Source organism: Phoenix dactylifera, chromosome 7 (assembly GCF_009389715.1).
Source record: "Phoenix dactylifera cultivar Barhee BC4 chromosome 7, palm_55x_up_171113_PBpolish2nd_filt_p, whole genome shotgun sequence".
Classification (NCBI taxonomy): domain Eukaryota; kingdom Viridiplantae; phylum Streptophyta; class Magnoliopsida; order Arecales; family Arecaceae; genus Phoenix; species Phoenix dactylifera.
The window spans coordinates 4924062-4935708 of NC_052398.1; the positions used below are offsets into that span (position 1 = coordinate 4924062).

An 11647-nucleotide genomic window follows, 5' to 3' on the forward strand; every position below is an offset into this window, starting at 1 on the left:
TCATAATTATTCTTTAGTAGTACATCACTCACTTCATTGAGAAGATAAAGAGAAACAAAATCTTATTTTATTTTCCTTCAAGTATGGCACTGAAATCGTAAATTATAGAGATTTCAATTTCAAAAGGTAATTTCTTGTTCCCCACCTTGCAGTGTGTGACTCTAAAAAACGAAATGATAACTAAGTACCTGCATTGCATAATGACAGAGTGGGAATCAAGCAGGGTGGCTTTCCGTTTGAAGAAAGAAGTGGCAGTGCAGGGACTAGAATAAAATCCTAAGGCTTTCTTTCATGACCATTTTTTTTGGTTTTTTGATTGTAAGGGAGGCCAAGAGCCACCCAGAACTTTATTGTAAGAATAGAATTTATTCTTTCATGAAAATTTTATGTTGAATCCTAGTCTGCAGGAAAAATGCATAGGAAGAGAAAGGGGGGCCCATCCCAACCGGAAGGAGTGGGAAAGGAAGGTGGTTGCGAGCTAAAGCTCGGAAGCAAATGGACAACGCTTTTCGGATGCGTTCAGATGCATCACGCCAACAACCCACGGCGTCGCAAAGGCACCGGTGGTGACTTTGTTTCGCTGCGCCGGCCTCGCCGGCTTCGCTGTGGCCGGTGCCCACACGCGGCATCACGTCGTCATAATCTTCACGGTCGTCGTCACCGTCCTTTCATTGTCTTCATCATCCTATGAGGGGATGGCGTGCTTTAAATATTTCACAGATGCCGGGTGAACTTTAAAAATTCTTAAAAGGAGGAGCTCATTACATATCTATAAATAATCCTTCCAGCAGGAATTTTTTTTTGCACAGTTCTAGAGGTACTTAACTTGATGGGCAACTATCTAATTTAGATCAGAATATTCAATTCTGTTGATAACCCTATTTATTTTTTTAAAAAATAAATAATTATATTAATATGCTATTAATTATATTTAGTGTCTATTTAACAATGTGATGATAAAATTTAATCATTCAACTTATATTTATATTAATTATATTATATTCGACATATGGTATCCGATCTGTATCTATTAATTTGGCCACTTTAGCCATTTGGCCAATTGTATTGCTTTTAATTTAAAAAAAGACCATGATTTTCAATGGCATATGAATTCTACTTGAAACTATTATGTCTGTTGAAGCAGAAATTCCATTAATTTTGAATTGGTTGGTTATTACTGCATTAGATTAGGAATTTGTTAATAACATACTTGTACCTAATGCAAGCTGATAACCAAAAACTTAGTTTGAAAAGTGCGACGCAGGTTTTTGATCAATCTCAGCTGAAGCCTGAATGACATCAAAAAAAAAAGTCCTTAAAACCTTCTGGCTAAAGAAATACATAGCATTAAACAAGTGCGTTTTACGTGGGGATTTGGCGGTGTGCATAGCATTAAACAAACTGGGTTACAAGTCAGGGTTTGCATCCCTCCTACATTTCCCAATCATTAGTACCTAAAAGAGAAGACTCGTGAGGGAGAAACCTGATCACGCGGCTTAGCAGGCACCAGGGAACGAGGTGGGCCCATGAAGCATGAGCTTCGCTTAATACACACATGAATTTCTTTTCAAATAAGAACACCAAGTACGTCACGGGTCTTCGAAGCAAACTCTCGCGAGAGCCTAAGGCTGCAAATGGTCAACTCGTGACCCGATCGGCCTGCTTAGAGCCGCTCCGATTTGTTTAAAAAATTGTAGAGCTAGAGCGTATATTAAAATTAAACTTATTTTATTTTTAGATCGAGTTCGGATTTACTAAATTCAGGCCAAACCCAACTCAAGCAAATCCATACATAAAATATTAAAATATTATTAAAAATAATAAATAAATCAGCCAAAAATCTGCTCTTTATTCTGTGCTAGTTTCAACACACGTAATGTAATAAATATAAGATAGATCAGCCAGCTACGGATGAGCATTTATGGTTATGGACAGAGAGAGACTATAGCCAAGCCTTCTAGAGATAGCTATGGAACAAAGAAATGAAATAATTGGAGGGAGGGGAGTGGGAGAGAGAAGCCACACAATAGACGTGAGAGAACGAAAAAAAAGATGCCGTGGCACTCAAGCTTAATTTTTTCTTTCTAATTTTTGATGGCAGGGAGAAGCTCCACCACCTGCTTCACCAACTCTCGAGCCTCAGTCTCCCCTCTGCCCCGACGACGTCATGCTAGCCGCCATACTTTTGTTGTCTCATGACTTGCCGATTTGTCAAGAACGAAGTGCATGATGTCGAGAAGCTCGACGTGGCGAATGGAGTGGAGGAGATCGATGGGTCCGAGGGCTGAGGAGGTCGACGGTTCGAGCGCCGACAAACTTGAACATGGAGAGGGGCTTGACAAAGCGCCAATAGGTACCGTAGGGATTAAAGGCAAAGCCAACAGTACCGTAGGCGAAGTGGTAAGAAGCGGTCTGGGGTGGTTGGAGATGGCAATGTTGTGGGTCTTGAAGAGCTCGCGAGCGACACCCAAAGAGGAGCCAATGATGTAGAGGGTGGAGCCGAGGTGGAGACTGAAGAGGGGGGCGTGGCGGGGGCGAGGCGGTAGAGGGTATATGGTGGATGGGGGGGTGGAGGAAGTGCAGATGGTCGATGACAAGGAGGGACAGTACCCCGACGGCGGCGGTCGGATCGGGCTTTGAAAAGGGTGGCAAGGAAAAGGATTGAGTTGAGGGATATAGCTGATTTTAGTTGAACAAGCTTTAATGAATTGAGTGACATACTAGATCCAAACAAGCGAACTCGAACAAATCCGAATTTTTTTAAGATAGGATCAGATTATACATGGATCCAATCCGAACCAACCCGAATAACCCGTTATATCTACCGTGGATCCGACCAGACCCAATCCAATTTTTTGTTGGGTCGTGTCTAGGTCCAAAATTAGGATCCGAACAAAAAATTGTATCGGATCGAAATCACTTGGGATCTCATCCGGCCCCGACCTATTTAAACCAGGAGAACCAATGACTCCAAACAAGCATCGAAGTTGATGAAGTCGCGCAACAAATAACTTCATGCGCACTATTTTTCAACTTATCATTGCAAAAAAAAAAAGCCAATCTTTTTTTTGAAGTTATGATAAATGGCAGATACTTGAACTGAGGCTGACATAGAAAACATTCCCCCCCTTGCATCCCTGACGCTGCCACGTACAGGGATGGCAAATCACTGGACAGAATCTACATGGAAAATAAACAAACCGTAAACGCCGGCAAGAGCATGCATGAAACTAGCATCCATCGCCACAACAGTAGCTAAGATTAAAATTTGCATTGGAGTCTCTATCCTTTCCTCCGTGAAAAAAGTTAAAAAATGGCATTGGAGATTCACAAGACGTGGCAAGTGAAGTGAAGCCATACAAATTAGATGGTCGACAGTGGCTGCTGGGTGACGGTAGCAGGGAACTCTGGCTCGCTGGCTTCCAATATAAGGCCAAAATAACCATCCCGGGGCCACAACGCTCGCCCTCTTCTTGATGTCATTCTGTCTCGCTTTTAACTTTTTAGGAGCTACGAAGCAGCGAAGGGCAGGAAGTGTGCACCGTTCTGACACGGAGACTCTACGGAACCCTGTGACTGTGGGTAACCGAAGGACCGTGGTCCTGGCTTGGTTAGGTGGTTGAGCTGAGAGCATGTGATGGTGCTTTTTTTTTTTCTTTTTTTCTAACCACAAAATATACCCTGAATGATTAGCCCGGCACGTCCATTTGGGATGCTTATGACCTAAATGTTCTACCAATACTTTTTGTTCTTGCTCCAGATATGGCCTAGATAGCAAGTAATTGGCTAAAAAAAAAAAGGAAAAAAGGAAAGAAGAGGAAGTAACCAGCTTTCCAGTAGGAGAGAAAAATCGTCACCCGCAAAAAAGAGAGAGAGACAGAGAGAGAGAAGGAAAGAAGAGAGATGATGGAGCTCATCACGGAGGTGGAGCATTAAATGAAACAAAGAAAACACAGCCTACAGAAATGGTCGAGATGGACGTAATGTGGGCCTAATAGGTTAGTAATTGGGTTATGAATTTATTGAATTATGAGATAAGCAAATGCTCCATCTCGATTCCCACCAACTGATTTGCCTTTGTAGTCTGAGATGACCCAAGATAGACTTCTTGGCATTCCAACAAAGGGGTTGGACTTTCCCCACGCAAGCGAGCGGGGGGAGAGAGAGAGAGAGATTAACCCTAAGTTATAAATCTTATTTGATGGTACACCATTCCAATCATCTAATCTTATTTCTATGGGCTCCATTCATGATGCAGATCATGGCTCTTTTGTTCTCATCTTTGATTGCTTCTATGGTGCATATGTAGATATAATTTCTCTAGAAAGAAAGCACGCTTATCTCTCCAAAGGAGTAGAACTTTTAGATTTTGGCGCCGCAGCCAACCAGTTTGCAAAACGATCAAACCCCTCTTCAAGGAAGGCACGTGTATCCCGTCAAAAGGAAAAGATTCTTAGGTAGATCAGGTTTATTTTGGTATTGACAAAAATCGTATTGTGGCGAATGATTATTAAACTGGTCCACCGAAACTGATCTACTTTATCTGGTCCATATGATAAATATTTTTTCCCTTCAAAGATTAAGAAGGCACAATTTTTTTTTTATATATAACGGCAGCTCACATACTACGGATGTGAATATAGCCAACAAAATCAGAAAATAGAACACTATATAATAGCATTATAACGGACCCACTTCCAACCCAAACAAAACCATCAGAGTGGTGGGCCGCATAGAAGGCCACCAATCGGCTGCCCTGTTGGCCTCCTTGAATATGTGTGAAGCCTCATGGGAGTCACACTCCTTCATCAACCCGCGAATCTCATAAATCAATGGCCGGTCCTCAGTAGTGTGTCCCCGTCTCCGGATCCACTCAACTACTGTGGCAGAGTCGTCCTCAAGAATAATATGGTCCGTACCCAATGTCCGCCTCGCATAGTAGATACCCTTTCAGGCTGTTCTAAGCTCGGCACACACTACTGACGAGTCAAAAATCCGCCGGCCTTCCGCCGCAAATAATCTGAAGTCGTGATCTCGAATGGCGAATCCCATGCCGCTATATCTTTCTTCATCATCCGCACTACCGTCGAAGTTCATCTTGAAAAAACTAGTGGATGGGGGCACCCAAAAGATGAATACTATTTTAGACGCTGTGTGAGCCGAATGGGGCCTCAAATATTCCTACCCAACTCAGATGATGCCTCTGTAATGCTAGTGATCTCAGCTGCCTCTATAAGACCTCAAGGTGCATGCTATCATCTTCGGGTGAGGGCGACAGTCGGGCAGCAGGAGAAAAAAAAAAAAAAGGCCGCAGCTAAAAAGGCTCGTCAATTCGTTGCGCTCGAGGGCGTAACACTGTCGAACTGCAGACATTATCAGACAGATTGGTACGGCATATCAACTTAGTCCCGTGAGGCCTTAAATGATTCGATTTGATGCAGTCGGATGACCGGTCTTCTAAAATGCCTTGGCTCCACTTCTACCCCACGCCTAGACTAGATGGCACCCCGTACTGGGAGCTGAACCAGAAATGAGTCAGACGGAATGACGGAGATTGTGAGAAAAGGAAGTCGATGGTGTCGCTCTCAAGCATCGTCTTGCAAGGCCCGTGAACCCATCTACCACAGGAAGAAAAACATCTAATGCGTTAAATCTCATGACACGACAGACCGCTGCATTAACGGCATTCTCGCGTGTTGTGAGCCGCGGCTGCCCTTCGAGAACCCGTACGAATATATATTTAATTTATATTAATTATTTATCTATTTTTTAATATTTATATAAAATTAAGTAATTCAAAAAATATTTTTTGGTTGGCCAGTTTTTTTTAAATAAAATTCTGAGTTGGAACAAATCGCAATTAAAGAATTGGATGGTTGTCGCTGTTCAGCTCTCTTTCTTGCTCGCTGGCCGTTCTTTTTTGAATCTAACTACAGTCTTTTAAGCTATATATATTTAAAAAAAAGAAAGAAAAAAATAAAGAAACAAGTACACTCTCATCCCACGAGATTTAATGGAGTCTATTAAACTAATAACATATAACATGAAATTAAGCCGCATTATAAGCCATATTTGACTCAAATAACTTTCTTTAGATTGTCAAAATTCCAATACACAAGTTTTTTTATTATAACTTTGTGTTTAACATAAATTTTTAGATTAACAATTTTTACTTGTACATTAGTTTACATTTACATCCTAGCAGTGGGCCAAAAGTTACTTCACATTAGGCTGATACAATTTGGGCCTAGTTTTAAGGCTGACCTAAATAAAACCCGTGCAAAATTGTCCCAACCTGATCAAATCTGAGTGATTGCCTTATGTAAACATGGTTGTGCGTGTCTTGCCATGACATTAGTGGATCGTCTTTTTTTTGTAGCTATAAATAGTGTGAAATTCTATAAAGAAGCTTTAGTGAATTTTCACAAAATAAATAAAACGGCAAGAGAACAAACGACATTTTTGAAGTTCTATTATTGAATATACCAAACTATCAGCATTTGAGTTTAATGCATTTTATGATGCAAGGTTCTAACTAAAGGATCTCTTCTAAAGATTAAAGTTTAGCAATTTAAGACAACCCAAGTATTCTCTGTAGAGAATTCTAAAGATAAAATTTTCCCCTAGCAATTTATAGGTATCACTTTTATCTTCTCTCAGCTTCCAATTGATGTCATATTAGATAATATTAATGTTAAATTTATCATTATACTATAGATTTTTTTTTTATACTTAGGAAGAGCGGCATAAAATAAAATGAATGCAAGCCAAAGAATCAAAAAAGACTGAAGGAAATCTTGAATTGAAAATGAAAAGAAATATTATCTCATATAATTTTACAAAACTTCTTTGCAAGATCATATAGATATTTAAAGCTTTAAAGGATAAAAAGCAAGAAGATGATAAGGTAAAAAACAGTAACTCTGAGTTGGTCGGCTCTGAAACAATATCAAATGATTTCAAAAATTGTAAAAATGGGAAGAAGCTTGCAGTACTGAAATGTTGACATATCAGACAAAACATGGGGAAATCAAGTGGGTGAGGCTTAGAAAAAGAAAGCAATGAGAGACGGGATGGGAAAAACCTTAGTGAAACCCATGGCGATTGCTTTTTCTCATCAACAAATGGCTGAGATTGGTATTGTCTTAATGAAATCATATGTTTTTGGAGTTGTACAGAGGGGATCTTCTTGAATCAGATGTGCGAGATCCAAATTTTCTATTACTCTGGAAGAGTTCAGAGGGGAATTGTGTCTCTGTCATATAATTAATTGCAAACATATGGAAAGCAGAGATACTCGGAAAGCAGACGTCTTATTCGTCCTCATTTGGTTATCAAGCATTCCTATGCATTGTTACTCATAGGAAAATGTGCGAAGGTTTATATACAATTGGGAGCTGAAATTGTAAAAGATTACACTTGCTGAAAAGTTTTATTGAGATATTTATCAGCCAAACAACTGGTTTGCATAGGCAAATCCTTGACACCAAGAGCTTCATCCATCATTCCTAAGATTTTTTTAAACCATTTCATGATAAAAAGCACGAGTTGTTTTCTCCTTTGATGCCTCTTCATTAAAGTAGGATGTCTACCTTGCCAGTTTTCTCTGCTTCAATTGTTTCATGTGAACTGGTTGATACAACTAAGAGTAGCAGGGTGTTTGCAAGTAGAACAGCTAGAACTTGGCGAGAAGTTTATAAGCTAAATAAATAAATAAATAAATAAGAGACACATGGTTTGGCAAATTTGCTTGGTTGATAAGACATTTAAATGATTATGTAACAAATGAAAATAGTATCTAGAATATCATCTATTTGTCTTAATAAAGTTCATGGCTAACATGGATTTCAAGTAACTATTTTGACCTTTTTGAGATGGCATATGACAATCGTATAAAGAGGAATTTGATGGGTATCCAAAAGAGTGCACAAGGAGTAGCACTGAACGGTGGTTGGTGTCCAAGGTTATAATTCAATTCCAGCCCCGAGAGTTCTGATTCATAGATTGACTGTACTTGTAATCATCATGCATAAGATAATATGAGAATATGGGAAATGGATGATCGTGTAAATTAAGTCTGGATCATGGTATAGTTTATTATGTGGAGCTGAATCTTTCCGAGCAGATGCTTTATGATCCTTTTGTCAAACTCCTAATGCCGGCCAGTCCATCCTTTTTTGCAAGTCAAAAAGAAAGGCAATAACTTGCCGTACTGGTCCAAATCAGATAGTTTGGAACATACCATACTATATCGGTACCTGATACGTTGAAGAAATCCATACCATACTGTACTAATATAATGCTAGTATAGTACGGATACAGAATTTGGTACCAAGATAATGTATGTCGAGAAAGCTATAACCATTCGTTACATAGCTTTTTTTCCTTTTGCATGCATGGACTTCAAGGCTGGATATAATTTTTGCCTTCTCTCTCTGAAAATTTCTGGTCGGTTGTCTTTCTACGATGGGTCGTGTCATATGCTCCTCACCACAAAATCTATCAATGATCATTACAGTGAAGTTGAACTCCCCAACCCAATAAGATTCTTGGTAGGCAAATATTGACAAACCCACTGACCCATAAGACAAGATTGGTGCGGCTACCCACCAATATCTTATCCTTGCTCTGCGTTGCTTTCCACCCTCTTAATTTCTACAAGTCAAACTTTTCTTGCAAATGTCAGCAAGCTACAGATATTGCCTTGAGCACTGTTCGATTCCCATGAGATAAGCTATTCTAATCGTACGGCATCGCAGTTATTTTTTCTTAGGCAAATTTAATTAAAGGGAGGAATCCATAGCCAACTGACTGGCCCTTCTTCTACCTTGTGCGAAATATCATTATGTATATTTCACTCTAAGTTTCCAAAAAAGAAAAACATACATAATAAATCGAATCAATTCATTAAGCAACAATTCAATAGTCTCCTTCTTCACGGCTCATCACTCTGGCGACTTTGTCTGGACCAACCACGGGTCCGTGCCGAAGCTACTACGTGATCTTCTTTTTTCTAATTTTGTTGGCCGCATTCACACTCGTTACGTATAAGTTGCCATTGTATTAAAAAAAAAATAGTTTCTTTGGTAGGGCTGATAGTAGGTCATGAACTATGCATCTAGTTTTGACTATAAAAATGCATATGAAGGGACTAGGTCAGACCCAAAAGCGTGTTTGTACTTTATGAAAACTACGGCAAAGCCTCCTCAAAAAAATAAATATAGAGATAGATAAATAAGTAATGTAAGACCTTGAAAAGTTTGGGAAAGAATGGTGCAACTCCACTGATTCAAAAGAGTATGAAGAAAGAAAAGGAAAATGTCAACTTACGTTGACCATTTCGAACATGGTGGGAGAGAATCAGCTATTGAACCGACCGACCCACCGTAGAAAAAAAATTGCAAAAGGCAGAAAATTTTCAGGAGGTCTAAAAACAGCTATCGAACATGGACTAAAAATTTCTGGCCTCTCATGGATCCTAAAATTAATTAAACAACTGTATTTCATGGCACAGATCATTCAGGAGAACTCTTATGGAAGAACTTTAAGTCCATTTCTTTATCCTTCATCTTCTTTTTTCCTATAACTCTTATGGATGTGCTCATGCGCACATAGCATGAGACATCGTTGTAGTAATAACAATAATAACAATAATAATAATAATAATAATAATAATACCCGACCATTAGAAACGAGAAGATTTGGGGTTTTGCTCAATCCTTTCCTCGAAAAAGAAAACACCATTACAGTTCTTAAGTATAAACAATATGATGGTAGATTTTTTTTTTTTTTTAAAAAATCAAGATAAGAATATTGTTCTCACCTAATGAATTCCTCAAACTATTTTTCTTTCTGCATAATTACATGTAATTATATATACCACCATGAGAACAAGTACAAAAGAATATCATGCCTCAGTATGAAATCAACGAACAGAACAATTCCGAACGTACACGGAAGACAGATAAAAGAATCGGGGAGTCCGACCATAACTATCACGGGATCAATGATCGATGTGAAAGAATCGCCGCATGAGAACGAGCATGGATCTCAATATAATGTAAATAACGATCGGTACAAGATCTCGTTTAGAGCATCATGACGCTGAATTCGTCGAAGCTGAGTACACCGTCGCCATCGAGATCGAACCTTCGAATCATGGCGACGCACTCCTTGGTGGTCCTGGATTCCCCCAGCGTTCGAAGCGCCCGTTTGAGGCTTTTAGGCGTGATGCACCCTCGGCCCTCCATCTCGTACACCCGGAACGCCTCCCTCAAGCTCCGCGCTTTCTCCTCCTCCCCCTCCACGTCCAACAGCCGCACGAAATCATCGTAACAAAGCAAGCCGTCTCCGTCGGAGTCCGACGACGCCACGACGGCCTCCGCGTCCTCAGGGGACAGCTCCTCCCCGGCTATCCTCATCCGGCTGCGCAGCTCCGCCGGCGATATCTTGCCGTCGCCGTTCTCGTCGAAGTAGCGGAACACTCGCTCCAGCTCGCGCCCGCTGCTGCCCGGCGATGCCGACAGCCTCGACAGGGTGCTGCTCGTAGGGACTCGCGGGTGCGTCGTCGGCTTCTTCTCCGGCTTCTTCGGCGACAGCATGACTCGCAATTTGCCGATGATCGATGGAGGATTCTTGTTCTGCTCGTCCGACGAGCAGGACGGGATGCGGGGTATAGCTTCTTTATTGACTGTGAGCATCACTGCGAAGCAAACGGAGCTGAGATAAATCTGGGTGAAGAAAGTATTTGGAACTTTGTTGCATGTGTTTTGAGATCATAGCAATGGATTGGTATCTATATATATCGTTTATGGCGAGGCGGTGAGCGCGGACAGCTGGGTTGGTCGAGAGGGATAGAGAGAGGGGGAGCTTCGAGGGGGGAGGAACGAAGATTCGGGGGCAGAGGGAAGAGTAATGAGGGAAGAGAAAGAGTGTTCAAATCAGCATTCAGCAGTCGTGGGGAATATAAAAGACAACGGCGATTGTGCGACGGCGTTAACGGTCAACCGTCGCAGAGGACGCGGGATGGGGATAGGATTCCATATTCATTGAATATCATATTCGATGCATTGCTACACTGTTCCGAATTGTCCTTGTTCTTCCGTGCGTCGGTCAAATTGCCTTGAGCGGCGAGCAGTCGCACAGCATCCGCCTGATAAGCATGTCTTTTTTTTTCCGGTACAACGGCAGCTGTTGCATGAGTACAGTATCTAAACAAAGAAAATGTTGGAGAAAAGGACGGACGATTGCCTAACTTTACTTAAGAGCCTCTTTTAATGGCGAGAAGCAAAGAAGACAATTCAACCAGCAGATCTATTTATCTTCCAATATATATGAACGACTTAAAAGAAAACACAATCTCCCACCAATCTATGGATGTCATTGAGCATCGAATGTCTATCCCTATATCTATACTCGTCCCATATTTATCCGATCACCGTAGCAAAATCCCTTCGAGCCAAATACTAACATGACAAGCATGTGATTTTGTTCTTACTACGGATGACGTTGTAGCCACCGCCGACAATATCAAATAAATATTTAAATAACCTGCTCTCTAAGAGGAATTGGGTGGTCGGGGGAGCCCGGTTTCTATGTGCTGATTTATCTGCTACGATACCTATTTTTGGCATCCGTTAAGCTTCTC

General features: G+C 40.8%; 1 protein-coding gene across 1 annotated transcript; it reads right to left on the minus strand.

The window, feature by feature from the left end:
- Positions 1 to 9804: 9804 nt before the first annotated feature.
- On the minus strand, positions 9805 to 11205 carry LOC103702246 (putative calcium-binding protein CML19). The gene has a single exon (XM_017841625.3). It carries the CDS (start codon positions 10698 to 10700, stop codon positions 10089 to 10091), a length of 612 nt encoding a protein of 203 aa, XP_017697114.1. The 5' UTR covers positions 10701 to 11205; the 3' UTR covers positions 9805 to 10088.
- Positions 11206 to 11647: the final 442 nt, after the last annotated feature.